Genomic DNA, 24,341 nt, shown 5'->3' on the forward strand with positions numbered 1-24,341 from the left:
CATTCCCTGACACATCTGTCCCGGGTCCAGGCGGTGTGCCGGGGCCTGTGTAGATCCCGCCTCTTGACAAAACGTGCCTGCAGGGCGATGGGTGTCTGCAATCTCTTTTTCTGCAACTCTTCCAGGAAAAGTAAAGTTTCTCCTGGCAGAACGAAACATATATTCCTTATTTTCCAGATGAACTGTAATGGATTGAAAATCTGTCTATACTGTATGTGTACAGTATTTACAATAAAATCTCTGTACAGCCCTGTTTGCCCCATGCTCACGTGGCTTTTCTCCCAAAAATCCGGCTTCCTTAAAACGTGCATGTTCAGTAAATTTAACTCACTGGTTGCCATTGACGCAGATAGACGACCAATCCATTTCTACTGGAAGCTGACAAGTTGCCACATTTACATGCAGCCTCCATTCGGGTTAAAGGGAACCTGTAGGCTATAATAAGCCACAATTGTTCTCTTTTACTAAAATATGTTATTAGAAACTATGGTTGGGCATCGTTTGAAATTGAACGAGTCCGGTTCCAATTCCACGTTTCGATTCCAATTCCAAACGATTCTCGATTCCGATTCTTTTAAGAGGCAGGGTAAAAAAAAAAAATGCAGTAAAAAAAAATTGCTCAGTTTATATTAAAGTCTTAACTTCTCAATTATTTTTAAAATTAAATGAACTTCTCACATGGCTAATTTTAATATTTTAATTTGTATATAAATTGGGGCTGTCAAATTTATCACGTTACCGGCCGGTAATTAATTTTTTTAATTAATCACGTTAAAATATTTGACGCAATTAACAGAATGACCCGTTCATGCATTGCCTCAAAGGAGTTTACAATGACGCAGTTTTAGCACAGTGGGAGCGAAAAGGAAGAGAAATGCGAGCGGACACAGGCATTCATTGACGATCAGACCCTCTTATTCTTTACACGCTTAATTGAATACAACAGAGAACATATTGTATACCATTTGCAGCCACTACTGACAGTCATGGTTGCCCAACTTCCCAGTATGCATTTGGGCGAAGCAGAAGACGATCTTTTTCTTAACACGCTTAATTGAACACAACGCAGAACATATTGTGTACCATTTGCAGCCACTACTGACAGTTATGGTTGCCTAACTTCCCATCATGCATTTGGGCAGAGCAGGTGACGATCTTTTTCTGAACACGCTTAATTGAACACGACGCAGACCATATTGTATACCATTTGAACACCATTTACCATTTGCAGCCACTTCTGACAGTCATGGTTGCACATGTTCCCAGCATACATTTGGGATGTGCGGGAGACAATATTTTTCTTAACATGCTCAAGTGAACATAACGCAGACCATACTGTATACCATTTGCCAGCCACTACGGACAGTAATGGTTGCACAACTTCCCAGCATGCAATTAGGCAGAACATTTAAGTCGCTACAGTATCATTTAGTAAAAGCACAAAAAAATAATACTCCTATCGCTCAAAAAAAATATGGTCACAAAAAGAAAAGCGCTCAATGCAAAGAGAACTGGCATTCCCAATCAAAATAGCGATGCGAAATACACATCAAACTTACACAGACTTTGACTTGGCTAGATCTCCAATTAATTTAAAACTCGCCATTGACACCTTGTGGTGTATTTTCAATCACTAATTTACTTAACTTTCCATTCCAACAATAATTTAGAGAAAAATATGGCATATTTTAGAAATGGTTTGAATTGCGATTAATTACGATTAAATAATTTTTAAGCTGTGATTAACTTGATTAAAAATTTTTATCGTTTGACAGCCCTAATATAAATATCAGTCTTTGAACATGAGCAATATTTTTCCGCTCGGCGGTCAGGGCATTGAAACAAGGAATCGAAATTTTAAAATTCGAACAATCCCGGGAGCATTGGAGTGTTAGAACCGGTTCTTATGGATGCTCGATGCCTAACCCCATTAGAAACACATAAAATATTGTCATTGATTTCAAAATCTATAATATTTAGTACATGTTTTGACCTATGGAGGGCGCCATGCTTTATGTTTTATATGTTTTATCAGTCGATGAATACTACCCGGTTACTGGTATTCCTTCTATGCGGCGAGAGGTCCAACACGCGCGCTCATCGGTTATTAAAGCGGCAATTACTTACTATTTGTGTTTTTATTAAGCCTTTTATTACCTTTTCATTGCCTCAATATACTTTTTGCATGTGTTTCCCTCTCATACTTTTAAGCATTGTGTTTTCTTGTGGTAGCTTTAAAGCAGAGTGTTGACCACATTAGTCACGTAGCATATTTAAACCATCCTTATTTGATATTACTACTTTTAGGTATTTTCTTAAGGCATCTTTAGTATGTTCTGTCTGTATGCATCTAAACAAAACAAGCTGAAAGTGCACGGTAGTACTTTGGGTGTCAAATTCACCTCTTGTAGACGTTTCGCCGGTGTAGCACATTTTGGCAGAAAATTTGTTTTTTTTTCTAATCTCGTCTCGTCTCATCCCGTCTTTCCTGTTCATTTTGCTATTTTGCTCGTTTTGTTAAACATCGACAGTGCGGTCATGCATTAACGTTCCTCTCGGGTTCAAATTGAAAGGGTTGAACTAATGATATGTTTATGTCGCTAGACTCTGGAAGCCCGGCAGCGTAACCATGTGACGTCAACAACAATGGCGACCAACTAATTAAACTTATTTCACAAATTGTATAAAAACAAAAACATTAAGTGGGGTTTCAATAACAAATTATTTTAACTCATAATAACGTTTATCTTTTAAGAACTACAATTCTTATATCTGTGGATCCCTTTAAGGTCAATGTTATGGTTGTTTTAGACATTCGGAATTATCCATTTATATGCGCAAGGGTACAGTGTTGTAAGGCAATTGCTATATTCTTTTTGCACCCAAACGCACAGAGATCGTGATATGACAAATTAAGTCTTTACGCATTCCGATGAACACCGCAAATTCATCAGTTTTTAAACAGGAAGACAAGCCATTTGCATCCATCTGCTGTTAATTGGAATGAGTTTATCACTAGTAGACGTCAGAGTCCCAGTTTGAAGTAGGAGGGATAGCAGCAAATGAACGAATGTTGGGTCCCTTTCTATTCGTTTTGGGACATTGTGGGTTATGTTATGTTCAACTGGAACATAAAGCATCTGCTGTTATTATATGTTTAGGGTTTACCCTTAACACTTCACCCCAATGTTCATTTGCTGCAACCCTCCCAGTTCAATCAGACTGGAAGTCTATGGCCATCAGTGGCAGCCAATGCCAGGATATGTGTTCAATTTGGGGCATTTCACATCATTTCCAGGTCACTTCCTGTTGATTTTGAGTTACTGAAAAAGAAAAGACTCAATAATGTCCTCAAATGAATGACTCAAAATCACCAGGAATTAACCTGTAAATACCCACAAAAGACTAACTGGGAATGCTCTGATTTCAGTGTCATTGACGATGCTAAACATCCCTCCAGAAAAAATGACTGGATGTTTCGCACCATCAATGGCAGGCAGTGAGCTAACATAGACCTTATTCTAATGGAAGATTTTTTTTTTTTTTTTTTTTTACAGTGACACCTTATTAAAACGATATATTGATTCTTGTGGGAGCATATCCATATAACGTTTTGGGCTACAAAGTAGAGCGATATATTACCGTTTCGATATGCTGTATTGTAGTGCTGCAACGATTAATCATTTAACTGGAGTAATTCGGTTAGAAAAAAGCTTTGAATCAAATTTTTGTTCTACTTAGATTCTCATTTTTTAATTTATTTTCATACCTTTTGAGGCTTCGGTATTTTTATTTTTAAATGAAAGTGCAATTCTGCATAGTTTGAAGAAACACTCAGGAATTTTATTTTTTATTCGCATGAAAGTGCAGTCTCAGCAAGCCTTTGCTTTATATCTCCTAAAATTGATTATGAAACACATTAAATGTTCCTAATCCGATTACTCGATTATTCAAACTAACTATTTGAGAGAATAATCGACTACTAAAAAACCTTTCCAGTGATCAGATACTCCTAGAGCCTCCCTGTTCAAATGGATGGGAAATCAGTCAATGCAGAAAATGAGTTAAAAGTCAAGGCTAAATTCCATATGTGAAGTTAAACTTTGAACAATGTCATGGAACCTATTGTGGAGATTCCACAGTAATTGCAACACAGTTTCAGGTGTCCATCAGCTTGCCGGTAGCATCCCTGGAGGAGATGCTCCTCATCAAAACTTGTCACTCAAACAAAGGGAGAACCCAAAGCATACTTACAAGCCGACAAACAATGGTGTGCGGGTGGAATACAGCTAAGAAATAAAGTCTTGATTCAAGCCGAGGCACAAACACCAGAAAACACAGTTTTAAGGGGTTTAAATGACACCCCCACCACTCACCATTTCTTGGTGCACTCCACCATCAGCTCCTGGTAAGACGCTACAAACTGGAATTTGGAGGCGTGCTTCCCCACACGCTGCAGTCGCTTCCAAACCGAAGCCATGTTGGAGATATCCTTCTTTGGGCTTTTTTTCCCCTTGCCTGTTCACACCACTTCACCCCAATGTTTACCGCAGCGAGGCGACCACCAGACACATAGTTGAAGTCTTAGAGAAAGACGCACATGAGATAAGACATCCAAGAGCAGCGGCAGAGGGTGAAATCCCGATGTCAGGACTCAGGATCTTGGTGGCACGAGCGCGGTGCGACATGCATTATCTTGCGAAAGAAAACATTCCACAATTTCCAGCGGCATGATGAGTAATCCGCTGGATTTTCGTGTTATTGTGACATCTCAGGAGGCTCCTGCAAAATAAAAGGAGGAAAGTCAGTTGAGCTTGGGTCACACCAAGAAGAAATTTTTTAATGAAGTCATTGAAAACATGAGTTGTTTCCTCAAAATAATTACAAATTAATTGGGTTCTTTTTTTTAATGCGGAGCATTATTAAAGATTGCCTGGTATACCAGACTCACCGCTGTTCCAGCTATTGAGTCTGGCCACCATTCAGCGGATAAAATTTCCAGGGCGGAGCAAGCCACAGCAAACAGACAGCGGAGTGGACCAATCAGCGACGGGCAGACGTGACGTTAGTAAAACGACGAGGGCAGGACGGGGGACTTGCGCACGGAAGTAAACATACGAGGAGAGCGGAGTTTATTCAACATGGCTAGCGCGAGACAGACTGTTGTCAATGACTCGTGTCGATGTGTTTTTGGTCATTTAAAACTGATTTTACCGTGGATTGGAACATATTCTCGGCTCTCCTGTTCACCATCTGTGTTGTTGTGGAGACGACTTCCGACGCGCAAGAGTGATGTTGCTCGTTAAGAATACGTCACGCAAATAAACGAATCTGATTTGTCGACTGATTTTGTACCTGCTCGAGAGGCCGTTAATGGGCTGGTTCCCAGACTTTTCTCTCAGTGTTTGAAAAATACAGGGAGAACAGTCTGGCCGTGACAGGCAATTATTAAAAAACTCCCAATTCAAATCAATTTTGTATAGTTTGGTTTGGAATTCAACTCAATTTTTATTGAGATGCTCTAAGGGCGATTCAGTAAGAAATTCAGATTTCCCTAATCATCATGTGATTTCAAGCAAAACAAAAAACAAAAAAACACTCGCATTTCTATACAGCGGTACCTCTACTTAAGAACATCTTTACATACAGAATTTTCAGGTTAAGACATGCCTCATTGGGAAAATTGCCTCTTGTTAAGAAAGAAATTTCAAGATAAGACAGGCAAAAATACAGTATGACTGGTACTCTCAGCTCCCTGAATTTACTGAACATAACATACTTAAAGCTGCTCTGCCATTGGCTATTGTGTAGCATTCTTGGAATCCAATTGGCTAAGAGGGACCTGTAGTGTGTGTGTGTATATGTGTATCCCATCGTCCTCTTCATTTGGCCCTCGTGTTCCGACAGCTTTGCATGAGTATATTCACTTTTATTCTTTATTCAGATTTCATGTTTATTGTGCAATAATCGAATTGTAAAATGTATTTGTTCCATGGTTTGATGCTTTATATATTATAAAAGATACAAGTCTGAATTTTGGGCGGCTTGTAACAGATAGGGCATTTACATGGAAAACGCGTACAGAATACTTCCAGAACCAATTAATGTCGTAAGTAGAGGTACCACTGTATTCAATAAGGGAGTGCCCCAAAAATCGACTATTAGATGCATCGCGATTCGACACGTGACGATTCGATCACGATTCATAAATGTTCAAAAACGATGATTTTCCCTAATAACTTTATGACAGCCGCTAAAAGGGAACGAAATTCAAAACACGTCTACCGACCGTACACCTTTGACGGACGCACGCACAACGTTACGATGGATGCTGCCAATTACTGAGCGAGAGATTACTCATTTTCAAAAGACTGGAAAACAAATTTGTGTATGAGACAGGCAGGGACCCGGCGGTCGCGCTTCTGTGGGCAAGTTATTTTTCAGAGCGAGAGAGGAAGAGAGACTGTTCGTTGCTCCTTGTCTTTCAGTTTTCCAGCAGTAGTTTCAAGTCATGTCAATCGAAAAATGTCCTGAGTGTGTTGCTAAGACCTGTCTGCGTCTATGAGAGGTGAGTACATGAACCCTCTTGTACTGTTTAGCTTTTATTGTTGTTGTTTTTGAAGTGTTAATAGTTAGCGCCGAGCGCTAAGCTAATTGGCTGATTTGCTAACGTGTGTTTCCATGTCCATTTACGCGTTGTTTGTTGGTGTACAAAAGTTACTCTATATGCAAAACGTGTAAAACCATGATTAAGTACAGCGGTAACACTGCTAAAATGCAAAATAGTACAGAAATCTGTGAAAATAAAGTATATTGGTTAAAAGAAGTCTTATTTCTAAAGACACTTTTTTTCCAGAAAATGTGGAATTCATACCACTAGTGTAAATTTTATTGCACTGTTGAGAGAAATAAGTACTGCCTTTAAAATGCTTAATGTTTTTGCACTTTCTTGGGGGGGAAAAAAAGGGCAGCTTTTTGTTGTATGGGCATGTTTCCATCGTTCCTGTTGAATCATTAGAATATTTTAAATATATAATGAACATACATTTTTTGGCTACTTTATTAATTAGAAATGTACGATGGATCGATATCGAAATAATCGTGATAACCGTGATCATCGTCAATACCGTGAGCACTGTTCAATAATCGAATCGTAGCACCCTAAATCGTAATCGAATCGAGGGGTGCCAAAGATGGCACACCCCTAGTGTGTGTATGTGTTTATCCCATCGTACTCTTCATTTGCCCCTCATGTTCCGACAGCTTTATACAAGTGTATTTCTTTATTCTTGGTTTTTTACATTATTCTCAACTCAGATTTCATGTTTATTGTGCAATAATCTAATCGTAACATGTATTTGTTACACGTTTAGATGCCTTTTCATGCATTATAATAGATTTATGTGTGAATTTTGGAGGGCATGGAACAGATTAGGGCATTTACATTGAAAACGCGTCTCTACTTAAAGAATTATCAAGTTAAGAAACTACTGCCATAACCAATTAATTTCGTAAGTAGAGGTACCACTGTATTCAACGCCGCAAAAATCCAAATGGTACCTATAATCATATCTAGAAGTGGACAGCACTGGCTTCCACAGGCCAGGATGTGAATCATTTCAATCGAAATGCTGTTCATCAATATTGAATTGCAGGGAGAAGTACTGTATTGTGATGCCTCGTTTAATTGATTTTTTTAAAGCTTTTGTTGTAATGTGATATTCAAGCATTCGGGGTATGTTTAACTCATTGGCTGCCACTTACAGCGACAGACATTGAGTCTATGACCGCAATTAGTACTTAAATATAACATTTATTGCCAACCTTTCCACTCAAAACGGACAGAGCATCTATCGTTGTCAATGTCTGTGGACAATTTAATTCAGTGCTTCTCAGTTATTTTCTGCTAGGCACCCCCCCAGGAAGACGTAAACGTTTCGTGCCCCCCCAACTCTCTGCCGCAACTGTAAATAGTATCATTTGTCAATAAAATTATCATCATAAGTACACCTCTGCATACCATTGTGTTCTTTTTTTTTTTTTTTTTTTTTTTTTTTTAAAGAAAAAGATTTTTAAAAAAAGAAAAAGTAATATAGATCAGCATACAATAAAGTATAATGTTATCAATATTGTTTTGTTGGGAACAGAAAAGACTTAAAAGGCATCACTTTGCCTGAATTAAAAAAAAAAAAGTCACATCCAACCTGTAAAAATACACTCAAGGTACTAAATGTTTTGACCATTTAATACTGAAAACTGAAATTTAATAAAATCAATAAATAATAATATATTCAAATTCATTAGCAACATTAACTCATGAGAACAATATGCCAGACCATTTGACCGAAAAATGTAATAAAATAAAAATGTATTGCTCTAAATGTTTGGGTGGTTTTAGTTAAAGCAGACACTGTATTTTCATCTGTGTGATTTTGACAAAGATCAGATCAGCATTTGATGGTGATTTTATGCAGAAATGTGAGAAATCAAAAAAGGTTCAGATACTTTTTCATTCCACTATAAGTGACGTCTTGATTGATTTGGCTTCCTGCTGTCCGTTGCAAACATTTTTTGTTGACCAGTCTGTCCTTGTCTCCTACTGTATTAAAAGTCAAAGCCAAATGCTACATACGCGTTGTCATATTTCCTCGTCTTAGCTCTTCATATCACCATCTCCATTTGACCAAAAAATTTAATAAAATAAAAATAAAAATGTATTGCTATAAATGTTTGGGTGGTTTTAGTTAAAGCAGACACTGTACTGTCAGATCAGCATTTGATGGTGATTTTATGCAGATATGTGAGAAATCACAAAAGGTTCAGATACTTTTTCATTTCACTACAAGTGACGTCTTAATTGGTTTGGCTTCCTGCTGTTCGTTGCAAACATTTTTTGATACAGACCAGTCTGTCCTTGTCTCCCACTGTATTAAAAGTCAAAGCCAAATGCTACATACGCGTTGTCATATTTCCTCGTCTTAGCTCTTCATATCGCCATCTCCATTTGACCGAAAAATTTAATAAAATAAAAATAAAAATGTATCGCTATAAATGTTTGGGTGGTTTTAGTTAAAGCAGACACTGTACTTTCATCTGTGTGATTTTGACAAAGATCAGATCAGCATTTGATGGTGATTTTATGCAGAAATGTGAGAAATCACTAAAGGTTCAGATACTTTTTCATTCCACTATAAGTGACGTCCTAATTGATTTGGCTTCCTGCTGTCGGTTGCAAACATTTTTTGATACAGACCAGTTTGTCCTTGTCTCCCACTGTATTAAAAGTCAAAGCCAAATGCTACATACGCGTCGTCATATTTCCTTGTCTTAGCTCTTCATATCACCATTGCCATTTGACCGAAAAATTTAATAAAAATAAAAATTTATTGCTATAAATGTTTTGGTGGTTTTAGTTAAAGCAGACACTGTTTTTTCATCTGTGTGATTTTGACAAAGATCAGATCAGCATTTGATGGTGATTTTTTTGCAGAAATGTGAGAAATCACAAAAGGTTCAGATACTATTTCATTCCACTATGTGACATCTTAATTGATTTGGCTTCCTGCTGTCGGTTGCAAACATTTTTTGATACAGACCAGTCTGTCCTTGTCTCCTACTGTATTAAAAGTCAAAGCCAAATGCTACATACGCGTTGTCATATTTCCTCGTCTTAGCTCTTCATATTGCCAGCGCTCTTTGCTGTGTGATCTTGTTTGGTTCAAAAATACTGTGCACACTCTGAAAATGAGAGCGCCACTGCAAGCCACTGAGTGGATGTGCAATTACACTTATTACACTCTAGTACGGCAAAAAAGTATGTTCCCGAAGTCTCATGCGCCACCCTCGGCATCGCTCTGCGCCCCCCTGAGGGGGTCCGCCCCACTATTTGAGAAGTACTGATTTAATTTAATGTTTCATTTAATATAAAAAAAAAATCTGAACAATTTTCAGCGGTCCATAATCTTTGGGGTTCACGGTATATTTATGACAAGTGTTTTTTTCCCCCCCAAAATATTGACTGGCACTTTATCAGCATGTTTATAGACTTCCATTTACTTTTAGGTTACGTTAATACCGTTTGAAAGAACACTACACCGTCAAAAAAGAGAACCCTGGTTTATCAATAAAGAGTCCACAACTAGGTTTCTATGCAAGAATGCTGTTACATTAAACGATTACGTCAGACTGAAATAAAATGCAATTTAATGTATATCACGCCAAAAGCAACCACACACAAAAGCCAATTATATATAAACAACCACGACAGCGGAGACATGCAACATTTTAGGGGACATGATGCTGCTGAGGACAGGAAGTGATCGGCGCAGTATTTGATTTTTTTGGGGATGTGAGAATGATGCTGTTGAATCCAGGGAGTAGTCGGCGCCGCGCTCCGTCCATCGCTCACTCAGCTAGGCTACGCGACTTTCGGAGCAGATGAGCCCAGATGACACTCACCTTGTCGTGATGACCGACACCACTGCTGTCTGCAGTCTTAACGGGAAGTCCCAATTAGCTGTCTGGGAAGAATTGTCAGCGGATCCGTCGCCTTGGTTCGTGTAGCATCAATCCCTACAAGTACTAGCCCGCTAGCCTGCTAGCTTGTAGCCATCATAACAGAGCCCGTACGGAAACCGTTGCTCGGTCGCTATGAAACATGAGCTCCAAAGGGCACCGGGATGTCTCGAGTGCCTCGAATTTTACACTTTAAAAACTTGTACCCCGAGGTAGTTCATTTATAAGGACTCCCCCACTGTGAAAACCGGCAGCGACTACCAAAGTAAAGTAGGGATAGTTGAAACTTAGTACTTTGACCGTCCGCTTAATGAAAAGTTAGCCGATGTTTATACTGAAAATAATTTCAAAGTAAAATCAAAAGTGGCTACATCCGGATAATGAACGTGAACGCCTGACTTCTAAATTCACTCTAATATATCTTTAACGTATAAAACTTAAATTTAAACACATATTAACGTTTCCATTATCGTTACCTTATATAAATTCAGGATTTTATTATTTTATTTTGTAGAAAGATCAACATGTTTCCGGAGCACTACATGTTTTTTCGTAGCACTTGATTTACATCATCTTTACCGCCGCCTTGATGGATGACTGAAAGGCGAAGAAACGCCTCCGGGAATCTCTCGTTGGTGGCATTTTTCTACCATTTAAAGCGTGTTGACACTCCACCGGGCATTCTGGGGCTTGTTGTTTCTACAAGAAGTGGAACATAAAGTACAGTCCTTGAGGACAGGAGTTCCAACCTATTTTCGTCTTCATAATAACTGTATACAGTATGTAAAAGGTAATTTTTTAAAAATTGGTTCTATATAACGAGGCAAATTTGAATTCGGAGTTGCACATGTTCAGTGTAGTGCTATCTTTTAACTCAACATGCTAAGTGGTAGGAGCACTGTTTTTTAGGGCCCAAGCACCAACTGGCGCGAGAGCCCTATTGGAATGCAAAGAATTATGATGATTTTTTTCATGGCAAACAAGGGCCCATTTGGAGTCCTGAATATGCTCGAAAACTCACCAAAATTTGCACATACATGTGGCTTGCGTCAATTTCGATAATTATGCAACTTTGCGAAAAAGTGTAATAAAATGACTCAGTGGCGCCCCCTTGAATTTTTAAAAAAAGGCCTCTCCTATTAGGTTTTTTCAACGTAGAGCGATGAAATTTGGGGAGTCGATACGTTGTGCAAAACTGCTCCAAAAAGTCTCTTGCACCCATATTCCAAACCCAACAGGAAATGTGGTATTTTGGATTGAACGTGAATTTGTTATCGATTTACAGGGTGCACATTTGAGACCTTGTAACCGAGGGAGTTAGTTGGATTGTCCTCAAAATTGGTGAGACTGTTCAGGAGACATATGAGATCTTGAGTTATAAAAAAAGGTGAGTTTTCATAAACAGTCGGCCATTTTTTGGCAACACGCCAAATTCAGAAAAACAAGACAATACAGCGAAAAACGATTTCACTGTATTCCCCCACATTTACGCGAAAAACAAGGGAATGCAGCGAAAAAAAATTCACTGTATTCCCCGCTTTTCCACGAAAAACGAGGGAATACAGTGAAAAACAATTTCACTGTATTCCCCCGCATTTCTGCGAAAAAAGAGGGATCTTGCCATATGAAAAAGGTGAGTTTTCATTAACAGGCCCAACCTAGGCGGGGTGCCGAAGTCGACCATTCTTTGGCAACACACCAAATTCAGAAAAACAAGACAATACAGCGAAAAAAATCTTCACTATATTCCCCCGCTTTTCCGCGAAAATGAAGAAAAACGAGGGAATACAGAGAAAAACAATTTCACTGTATTCCCCCGCATTTCCGTGAAAAACGAGGGGATACAGCAAAAAAATCTTCACGATATTTCCCACTTTTCCGCGAAAACCATGAAAACTGCAAAAAACGAGGGAATACAGCGAAAAACAATTTCACTGTATTCCCCCGCATTTCCGTGAAAAAAGAGGGAATACAGCGAAAAAAAATCTTCACTATATTCCTCGTTTTTCCGCGAAAAGATTGAAAACTGCGAAAAACGAGGGAATACAGCGGAAAAAACATTCACTGTATTCCCCCGCTTTTTCACGAAAAACGAAGGAATACAGCGAAAAAAAACTTCACCATATTCCCCCGCTTTCCCAGGAAAACAAGGAAATACAGCGAAAAAAAATCTTCACTATATTCCCCGCTTTACCACGAAAACCATAAAAACCCCGAAAAATGAGGGAATACAGAGGGGGAAAAAAATCACTGTACCCCCGCTTTTTCTCGAAAACCGCGAATGCAGGGGAATATAGTGAAAACAATTTTTTGCTGTATTCCCTCGTTTTTCGCGTTTTTTGTGAAAAACTAACACAGCGGAAAGCGGAGGAATAAAAACGAGGGAATACAGCGTAAAAAAAATTCACTGACTATAGTCCCCCGCTTTTCGCAGTGTTCGTCCGAGTTGCGCCAAACTACGAGTTCAGTCCTGCTTGCCGGCCTAATTTTATTTAAATTGGATTTATATAACGAGGCAAATTTGAATTCGGAGTTGCACATGTTCAGTGCAGTACTATCCTTTAACTCAACATGCTAGGTGGTAGCAGCTCTGTTTTTAATTTATTTACTTTAGAAGAGGCAGAGAAGGTCCCCAATTTCTCCAGCAAATGTTGTTCTTACAGAAACAAAACTTTCCAAATAGATTTTATAAGTGTTTGGAGTTTCAAGGTATACGTGGGCATTGTATTGTCAAGGCTTTGTGCTAATGAGCCTTAAATTTCCTGCTCCTGCTGCATTAAAAAGTCAGCGAGCAAGGGAATCGATAGAACACATCCTTGTTTTAAATCTGTGGAGGACATGCAGTGGGAAGCAAGCCAAGAGATGAACTGAATAACAGGAAATGAGGATATCATCCTCCTCATTTAAAATAGCACATTCAGTAAAGAGTGCCTTTAAATTGTGGCTGTAAACGCATGATTTACAGTATATCTGTCAAGTCGCCACTCAGGTTGTTCTTGTGGATACTAACTTTGAAATCAAGTCATTTGTGAATAGATTGTCTTGAAACTTGGTAGCAGTGTAGCATGGGCTAGTATCTATCACATCTATTCTCGGAGCACAGTTTAAAAAAGGGAAAAAAAAAAAAATTATATATATATATATATATATCAGGGCTGATTGGTTAGTTGCAGTAATATAGTTAGTAGATACTCAGTAGAGAGCAATCCTCTAATAAAAAATGGAATGTGTAAGTAAGTAGATACCCAGTAGAGAGCAATCCTCTAATAAAATAATGGGATGTGCCAGTAGAGCGCAGAGTGAAATTATGGTTGCTTGTAGGTTTAAAATTGCCAGTAGATAGATAAGATTCTGACAGTATGATAAAATACCTGTCAAGTTGTACGGTTTCAGCGTAATTTGTACAAGTGAACACTGATTTTTAAATGTGTACGCCGTACGTTCAAAATCTGTACGTTTTTCGTGCATTACGTTTTTTTTCTCCGTTCGGATTTTGTCACTGTTTCGGCAACGAGACTATGTGCGTTACTATGCGTTGCTACGTTGGTTAAATGACGCGAGAAAAGTCAGAGACATGGAGAAAGAAGAGTGGGAATGGGAAAGAGGGAGGAGTTGTGACGCTCTTTCAAAAGCGATGCTAGGCTAGGTGGCTCCAATATTTCCTGACTGTAGCCGACAGCCTACAATCTACGCCCACTTGATGCTACACTAGATATTATATGCGTAGAGAACTAGATGCGAAATGACAGACTCGGCGGTGTTAGTAAATAACCGCCATCTTAAAGCAGTAGACTTCTCAGGAAGGCTCTGTTGTAGTGAACCTTCCTAGCGAACCTAAGTAATTTTTTATCTAAAATACTAAATTGGCAAAATCTTGACTTGAATCTATTTTTAAATGATGAAACAGTTTATAACTTTCATATGTCGAAAGTACACAGAAGGGAACTAATGCAAAAACAGGAGCAATTTCAACAACTTTACCGGTTGATTCATTGAAGTGCCATGAAGTGTAGCCACCAAAAGACATGATAGAAATTGCCAAAAGTGCTACTTACAATTATAACAAAAGTCACTGTTAAATTTTAGTAATCATGATGTAGCTGAAGATATTGATTGTTCTTTGATTGCACCAGGTTATACTGTATGTGACAATATTGCCAATAAATTCATAATTATTATTTTTTAATTGAGTTTTATTTTTGTTTCATATTGCACGATAGATAAAACGTTGCAAGATTAGTCATCAATTTGTAAGAGCATACGTCACTATTTGTAAGATTGCCAACAAACAGTAATTAATTACAGTTACAAATTACTTCTCCCAAAAAGTAATTGCGTTAGTAACTCAGTTACCTGAATGTAAGCGTAATTAGTTACTTGGCAAAGTAACTGGTGATAATTTTCATGTTTTTTTTTGTTCTCAAAAAAAAAAAAAAAAAAAAAAAAAAAAGATCACACAATGTGAAGTTTAAAGGGTTTTGGGACAATTGGCCCTAGCCCAATTCTTTACCCTAAACTTAACTAGACACAGGGGTATTGCGGATATTGCGATCACTAGATAGTAACCTTTGCTATGTGTGGAAGTCATTTAATGTTGTCAATCAGCCGTTAAAGTTGTTAAAATTGCACCGGTTATTGCATTAGTTCCCTTCTGTCTACTTTCGACATGTTTAAGTTTTAAAACTGATTCATCATTTAAAGATAGATTTAAGTTAAGTTTTGGTTATTTAGGAGCATTTTAGATAAAAAGTTACTTAGGTTCGCTAGGAAGGTTCTCTACAACAGAGCCTCCCTGAGAACTCTACTGCTTTAAGATGGCGGCTGTTTACTAACGCATCTAGTTCTTTATTATACATGTTACTAATGCCGCCGTGTCTGTCATTTGCATCTAGTTCTGTATATATGTGATATCTACCGAAGAATCGTGTGGGCGTATTTTTAGGCTTTCGGCTACAGTCAGGTATTATTGGAGCCACCTAGCATAGTAGCATCGCGTTTGCAACGGCGTCACACTCCCTTGCCTCCTCCCCACTACTGGTCTGCTCTCGAGTCTCCGTGAGTCCGTCTTTTTCAGACTTTTCTCGCGTCAGTCAACCAACATCGTAACGCATGCCTTTCCCGCTTCAATAACGGTAACGGCGTTGCAAAGATGAGAAAAGTGATTAATTAGATTACTCACTACTGAAGAAAATAACGCCGTTAGTAACGCAGTTATATTCTAACGCCGTTATTAACAACACTGGGGCTGAATAGGGTCTACATTACGGGTTTACCAGTACAGGGCATGCTCGTACTGCACATGGATTTATGGCGACAGTGTTGCCTGTATGCTACGAGTTAGCCAGTAGAGGGCATCCGCTCACAGCCTTCAGCCTGTAGTGTGCTGAGGCACACATGCTTGTTTCTGTAGGCTTTTCGTTTTCATGCAATCTCCATTTTTTTCATCTTCTTATATTAGTGGTATTTTATACAGATTCTTCGTTTAACTTTTCAGTTCTTTACATAGTTAGAAAAATCGGAATTGTTGTTAACAATAGCTCGTCATAGTTGACTAATTTTCACATATTAGAGCACCTTAGCAGCGAAAAATTACAGAACGTCCTATTGTTGGTCTCTGTGTCTGCAGCTGTTTATAACCTAGCATAACAGGTATTAAATTTATTCATATTGTTGCTTTTGGGGTATTTTTAAGTGCCAGCTGTTGCAAATTCCGCTTTGCAATCATTTTGCTTTGCACAAAAAAATTAATCTTGATTTCCGGGGGGGGGGACCCACAGAGAATACTGGAAACAAACGAATGCAACAAAAAAATGTTGACCAGTGTAATAACTTAAATTGTAAACACTGTACTAGGGCTGCAGCAATCGATTATTCGATCAACTAGTTAATTCGAATAATCGGATTAGGAACATTTAATGCGTTGCAGAATAAATTTTAGGAGATGTAAAACTAAGGCTTGTTAAGATTGCACTTTCAAAATAGCATTAAATGCAATAAATTTTCCGAGTGTTTCTTCACACTATGCAGAATTGCAATTTCATTTGAAAATAAAATACCTGAGCTTAGCCTCAAAGGGTTTTAAAAAAAAAAAAATGAGGATCTGCGTACAACAAAAAGACAATTGGCTAACTTGTATTGCAAAAGTCCACTCACTGAAATACTATAAAATGCAAATATTTATGTCTAAAAACATGTAATTTTGCACAATATGGTATTGATGTAGGCATATATAAAAAATAGTAACAGTAATATCGTATTGGCCCAAATTTAAGACAGCCCTGATTATAAGACGACCCCATCTTTTTCAAGACTCAAGTATGAAAAAAGACTTTTTGAACACCAAGTTAATTTTTATACAGAAAATTACAGTACATCCGAAACAAAATGATTATAACAATATATTTGAGAGAAAAAGCATGTTATTTTTCCTCATTCAAACCTTAATATCTGAACATTTAAATATGTAAACTAAAGTGCAATCACATTCGTAAATGAATGGCTTCTGGTTTTTGAAATGTAAATAAACCAATCTATTGTGATAAAACAACAAAATTGCAATACCTGCATTAACCATCAAAGTGAGGTCTAACTGTAACTGTAGTCTTGAAACAAATCTGAATGAGGAAAAACATTGCCATAAAATAATGCAAACTGGTTAAACTTGAGAGTAGCTGAGATCTGTCATGACAGAACATCGCTTCAATGATATCTGGCGCCATCTAGCGTCATGAATGGGGAGAGTAGCTGAGATCTGTCATGACAGAACATTCCTTCAATGATATCTGGCGCCATCTAGCGTCGTGAATGGGTATAATGTCTAGACCACGAATATAAGACGACCCCCTCTTTTTCAGTGTTATTTCAATGCAAAAAAAAAAAAAACACCGTCTTATATTCGGGCCAATACGGTAAGTTCGATAGCTTAAATTCTTTTTTTTTTTTTTTTTTTTTACAATACTCTTAAGATATCGTTTAAACATTCCTCCCCAAAAACTGCTAAATATACCTTTAAACTAAATTACATATGCATAAAAAAAACATTCATTCAAACAATAAAATTACCTTATGTTGGTCTTAACAGGGAGCAGCTGGATCCAGCCATGTTAAATGAGTTGTGTCATATTCACTGTTGCGACTAGAGAGCAGTGTATACACCCAAATCAATAAAACTAAATGCAAACAGTTCCGAGACAAACCATTACAACAGCACTCTAACGAATCCTCAAAGCAGAAAAAAATTGATTTAAAGCTTTTTTCTAATCGAATTACTCGAGTTGAGCGATTAATCGTTGCAGCACTACACTGTACAAGTGAACACACACACGTTTTGAGGCATGCTTTGACAAATGTCTCTTGTGTTGTGTGTCAGTCAGCCCACGTGTCAGTGAACGCCGCCTCCGTTTCATAACTTCACATACTGTAACAGGGTCTCATGTGTTTTTGGAGGAAAGACTTGACCTTCCCTTTTTTTCGCTCTTCTATCCGAACGCCACTGACACTGAATAATGACACAATAATTCACTCCGTTCACGGTGATAATATCCATTTGAAGTGGGAGTGCAACAAGGAAATTATCGCTCTCTCTTCAGATGGACCGCTTGGCCCTTTTTGTGGTTTCGCTTCAAAATATCAGTGTTTTCTTTATGTTTGGAACAAATACAAATTTGGACGTCACCTTGCAAGTCACTACCTCCACATGCAGGAGACTATTTTGTAAAGTCAGCAAACGGAATACGGAGAATCAACAAGTTGAGTGCATAATATGACTTTTTCCTCCACAGCATCAAATTGACAATCGACTGTCGATGGTGGATTCATACGATGCTGCCCTCTGTCGGGAAAATGGAAGCACTGCAGGACCAAAGAACAGATCATGGGGTACTTTTGTAAAATCGCGATTTTCAATATTTCCTTCTCGCAGTTGTTTGACTATCTTGTAGTTCATTTTTCTGCTCTCTATTTTTTTTAATCTGTTCATTCAATTCATTCCTATATTTTGACTTCGTACAAGTAATATTTTTTCATTATTCTCAAAATTTGACTCATATTAGGACTATTTTGTCTATTTTTGTTGTGAATTGTTATTTATAATTATTACTCCAGTTGTACTATTGTTATTATTTTTTTAATGCGTTATTTGTACTTTATGCATTTAAAATACTAATAACCCTTTTAGGAACAGTGGTACTATACAGTTGTGGTCAAAAGTTTACATACACTTGTGAAGAACATAATGTCATGGCTCTCTTGAGTTTCCAGTTATTTCTACAACTTTGATTTTTCTCCGATAGAGTGATTGGAACAGATACTTCTTTGTCACAAAAAACATTCATGAAGTTTGGTTCTTTTATGACTTTATTATGGGTTAACAGAAAAAGTGATCAAATCTGCTGGGTCAAAAATATACGTACAGCAGCGCTAATATTTGGTAACATGTCCCTTGGCCATTTTCACTTCAATTAGGCGCTTTTGGCAGCCATCCACAAGCTTCTGGTTGAATCTTTGACCACTCCTCTTGACAGAATTGGTGCAGTTCAGTTAAATTTGATGGCTTTCTGACATGGACTTGTTTCTTCAGCATTGTCCACAAGTTCTCAATGGGGTTTAAGTCAGGACTTTGGGAAGGCCATTCGAAAACCTTAATTTTAGCCTGATTTAGCCATTCCATTACCACTTTTGATGTGTGTTTGGGGTCATTGTCCTGTTGGAACACCCAACTGCGCCCAAGACCCAATCTTCGGGCTGATGACGTTAGGTTATCTTGAAGAATTTGAAGGTAATCCTCCTTCTTCATTATCCCATTTACTCTCTGTAAAGCACCAGTTCCATTGGCAGCAAAACAGCCCAACAGCATAATACTACCACCACCGTGCTTGACGGTAGACATGGTGTACTTGGGGTTAAAGGCCTCACCTTTTCTCCTCCAAACATATTGCTGGGCATTGTGGCCAAACAGCTCGATTTTTGTTTCGTCTGACAACAGAACTTTCCTCCAGAAGGTCTTATCTTTGTCCATGTGATCAGCAGCAAACTTCAGTCCAGCCTTAAGGTGCTGCTTTTGGAGCAAGGGCTTCCTTCTTGCACGGCAGCGTCTCGGTCCATGGAGATGCAAAACACGCTTGACTGTGGACACTGACACCTGTGTTCCAGCAGCTTCTAATTCTTGGCAGATCTGCTTTTTGGTGATTCTCGGTTGAATCTTCACCCTCCTGACCAATTTTCTCTCAGCAGCAGGTGATAGCTTGCGTTTTCTTCCTGATCGTGGCAGTGACAAAACAGTGCCATGCACTTTATACTTACAAACAATTGTTTGCACTGCTGCTCTTGGGACCTGCAGCTGCCTTGAAATGGCTCCAAGTGACTTTCCTGACTTGTTCAAGTCAATGATTCGCTTTTTCAGATCCATGCTGAGCTCCTTTGACTTTCCCATTGTAGCGTTTGTGGGCGTTTGCATCCAACGAGCCCTATTTCAATGGCCTCAGAGAAGTCACCAGCGCACCACTCATAATCACTCACAAGAAGTTAAGAGGCCATGCTATGAAGCTCATTTCACTGAAACAACTTTCTAAGTCACCAAAATTGCTAATTCCTGTTGCTGTATGTATATTTGTGACCCAGCAGATTTGATCACTTTTTCTGTTAACCCATAATAAAGTCATAAAAGAACCAAACTTCATGAATAGTTTTTGTGACAAAGAAGTATCTGTTCCAATCACTCTATCAGAGAAAAATCAGAGTTGTAGAAATAACTGGAAACTCAAGAGAGCCATGACATTATGTTCTTCACAAGTGTATGTAAACTTTTGACCACAACTGTAGTGGACATATATTCAAAAGTTGGCACTTAAGACTTTTAACCAAGGTCGTAGGTTTGGTCTCAACATTGATAGGGACGCAATAACAACATAACCTGCATGTACCTTTTTTGCTAGGGACGGGACATTAATAAGACCAAACAAATTATTGAACGGGGTTCAGAGCCACATTTCTCGCGAATACGAACCTAATTAATAGATTGGCGAAATGGTTAAAGCAAAATGAATCTGTATTGACTTATACGAACTTTTATGTACATTTGGTTTACGTGATACAACGTTCGATTCAAACCTTTGTTTTCAAAAACTACTAAAGAAATATTTCGAAGGAAAGTCCCTTTATTTAAAAAAAGGAGAGCCATCTAAGAATGAGTCCACTTCTGGGGGACCTAGACTTAAACTAAAGTATTGGAATATATAAGTGCTTTGGGGGAAAAAATCATGAGAAATAATCTGAGACATCCAAGGACCGATTTACATCTGAGGCATCCAAATTACCGTATTGGCCGGAATATAAGACTGCCCTGATTATAAGACGACCCCCTCTTTTTCAAGACTCAAGTTTGAAAAAAAGACTTTTTGAACACCAATTTTTATACAGAAATTAATTACAGTACATCCGAAACAAATTATTATAACAATATATTTGAGAGAAAAAGGATGTTATTTTGCCCCATTCAAATCTTAATATCTGAACATTTAAATATGTAAATTAAAGTGCACTCCCATTCGTAAATGAATGGCTTCTGGTTTTTGAAATGTAAACCAATCCATTATGATAAAACAACAAAATTGCAATAACTGCATTAACCATTAAAGTGGGGTCTAACTGTAACTGTAGTCTTAAAACAAATCTGAATAAGGAAAAACATTGCAATAAAGTAATGCCAACTGGTTAAAATCGTAGGTGATATCTGTCAGGACAGAACATCGCTTCAATGATATCTGGCGTCATCTAGCGTCGTGAATGGGTATAATGTCTAGACCGCGAATATAAGACAACCCCATCTTTTTCAATCTTATTTCAATGCAAAAAACACAGCCTTATATTCGGGCCAATACAGAAAATTAAAAATAGAAATCGGAATAATATTATAATAATTCCTGAAATAATGTAACGAATCGGGTTCTAATGTGGCGGACGTCTTTTTTGCGTGCTGTACCTGAACGCGCCGCGTCCAATGGCGCCTCCAGAAATTTTTCATAGGGGTGGCCAGATGGGGGCCACTTAAAATCTAGGGGTGGCCAAAACTAAAATCCATAATTTCAGGTTTTCATTATACTATTGCAGTAAAAAGGTCAGGGGAAAACTATCAGAAAGACTTAAGGACACGGCTACTGATATACTTTGGTGTATTGTGTAACATTTGATGTTACTAATTAATTAATGTGCATAGTCCATAACTGTCCAGTCAACATTTTGAGTTCCACAACAATTGTTTTATTGTGTTATATACAGTATATATTAGGCATAAGGTGTACATTTAACTAGGGCTGTCAAACGATTAAAGTTTTTAATCGAGTTAATCACAGCTTAAAAATTAATTAATTGTAATTAATCGCAATTTAAACCATCTCTAAAATATGCCATATTTTTCTGTAAATTATTGTTGGAATGGAAAGATAAGACAAGACTGATATATACACATTCAACATACTGTACATAAGTAATGTATTTGTTTATTATAACAATAAATCCACAAGATGGCATTTATTAACATTCTTTCTGTGAAAGGGATCCACGGATAGAAAGACTTGTAATTCTTAAAGGATAAATGTGAGTTTGTATATTGTGACTAAATATTGCCATCTAGTGTATTTGTTGAGCTTTCAGTAAATGATACTGTAGCGACTTAACTGTTCTGCCCAAATCATGTTGGGAAGTGGTGCAACCATGAATGTGTGTGGTGGCTGCAAATGCGATAGACCCTACTCACATGACGTCACAACCACGCCTCCGCGCCATATTGTCCGTCTACTCGTCGTGTTGATGCATTACCGCTACGTAAATTCCTCCTATTATGGCGTGTTTTTCTGCTCGTTAACATTAATAATCAAAATGGTGAAGGCGTGTGTGGCGGTTGGTTGCAATAACAGAGTAGACGGAGAGGCTTGAAGTTCTACCGTATTCCGAGAGACCCGGAGAGGAGAGCGAGATGGACAGCTGCAATTCGACGAGAAAACTGGGCTCCAAACGATTACCACGGATTATGTAGTAGTCATTTTATATCTGGTAAGATGCATTTAATATATATTTAGAGGGTTTTGGGCTGACAACCACAATTAAGATCATTGCGAGGCTAATCGCCGACAACATACAGTTTCAAATTCAAGATGCTTATTTCTTCCACCATCATTACATTTTGAATAATATTTAGCTGGTACCAAGTGAAAGAAGCTGGCCTCGTCTACGGATCATCAATTAAACAGGTGTGTCCAAACCTTTTGCAAAGGGGGCCAGATTTGGTGTGGTAAAAATGCGGGGGGCTACCTTGGCTGATTTACATAGAACAATATAATTCAATTCAATTCAATTTTATTTGTATAGCCCTAAATCACAACAGATGTCTCAAAGGTCTTTGCAGAGGCAATATGATACACAATTAGAAATGAAGCAACAAAGATGAATAGATACAGTTCAAGCCCTGGGTATCCCCTATCCTTAAGACCCTCCATGCCGGCAAGGAAAAACTCCAAAAACTCCAGAGTCAATTGGGAGAAAAATGAGAAACAAATTTTAGCAAGCCCATCTGTGTGTCACGTTTGCTTTATTATTTTTTTTAATTCATAATTTCAACAGTCTCGTCTTTGTGGCTTTCGCTTTCGACACTCGGACTCTTGCGAAATACTGCTGCTGTGAAAAAATAAACTAGCTTCAAGTTGCTATAATTTCTCGCTGCGGATCTTCCCTGTAATTTTGTCGTACATGTCAGCGTGTCTTGGTTAGTAATATTGCGTCACATCGAACTCTTTGAAAACAGCGACTGTCTCTTTGCAAATGAGGCAGACACAGTTGCTGCGTGTTTTGTTGAAGAAATAGTCCAATATCCACCTATCCTTGAAGCGTCGGCCATCGCAGTCAACTTTTTTTTTTTTTTTTTTGATTGTCGCCATTTTAGAAAATTGGAATTAAAGGGTCACACGGGGTAATGTTGCTTAGAGTGCTGCTCTTAAAGTTTTTCAAACTTTCGTGAGAATAGGCTGATTTTGTGTGGACAAGATAGTTGTAGATATCAGGGTTGCAGATGTCAGGCAGAGAGGGCGAAGACAGCGGGTCGAAAAATATCGATTTAGGCATCAAATATGGATCTGGCGAATGGATAGACTGAAGCTTTTCCACATAACGCCTTTTATGCAACGCATCCAAAGAGTTTACAGCGTCTGAAAGCACCGGGGCTTCCATGAATTGCTCTATATACTGAACGACTAATTGAAACCATGGAGAATAGGGCTAAACAGAGACGGACAATATGGCGGCCGGATACAGCGACACGTCATTCTGTGATGTTGGTGAGTAGGGTCTATATCTTCTCTGCATTGGGTACACCACAGGGTGTTAAGAAAAAGATCAAGTCCTGTCATTCTTCTCCATGTCGCTTCCCACAATATTTTTAGCTGCTGTGGGCGCGATGACAAAGCTTTTGCCAATTAAAAGCACAGCCCCAATGAATGTTTGTATCTACTCCACTCTGCCTCTTATCTCTGTATATAAGTAAAACGGCGCCATTGTAGGCAGTTTGTGGCAATGCGTGAATGAGTCGTACCGCGAATGCGTTAATTGCGATAAATATTTTCACGATTAATTTTAAAAAATTAATTAGCGCCCGTTAACGTGATAAATTTGACAGCCCTACATTTAACAAAACAAAATAAATGCATTCATTTGGGAAGAAATGCATAACTGATGCTACAACAATCTAATGATATACTGGCAAGCGGGGTGGCCAGTGGGGTGGCCAACCAATTTATAGGCCACCCCTGGCCACCCCCTGGTGGCGCCACTGCCCGCGT

At 38.3% G+C, this 24,341-nt stretch overlaps 1 protein-coding gene across 5 annotated transcripts in view; it reads right to left on the minus strand.

The window, feature by feature from the left end:
- Positions 1-24,341, minus strand: part of ehbp1 (EH domain binding protein 1) — a 490,476-nt gene that overhangs the window by 388,353 nt on the left and 77,782 nt on the right. Inside the window, exons 1-2 of one of the 5 annotated variants that reach the window (XM_057847483.1) lie at positions 10,459-10,849; positions 4,377-4,782 (exon numbers count right to left, since the gene is read on the minus strand). In XM_057847483.1, coding sequence (XP_057703466.1) covers positions 4,377-4,480 — 104 coding nt within the window. In that variant the 5' untranslated portion in view covers positions 4,481-4,782; positions 10,459-10,849. Of the gene's footprint in view, positions 1-4,376; positions 4,783-10,458; positions 10,850-24,341 lie in introns of those variants that run through there. The other 4 variants (XM_057847485.1, XM_057847481.1, XM_057847484.1 and 1 more) reach the window with 4 other exon arrangements.

Source organism: Corythoichthys intestinalis, chromosome 10 (assembly GCF_030265065.1).
Source record: "Corythoichthys intestinalis isolate RoL2023-P3 chromosome 10, ASM3026506v1, whole genome shotgun sequence".
NCBI classification, from domain to species: domain Eukaryota; kingdom Metazoa; phylum Chordata; class Actinopteri; order Syngnathiformes; family Syngnathidae; genus Corythoichthys; species Corythoichthys intestinalis.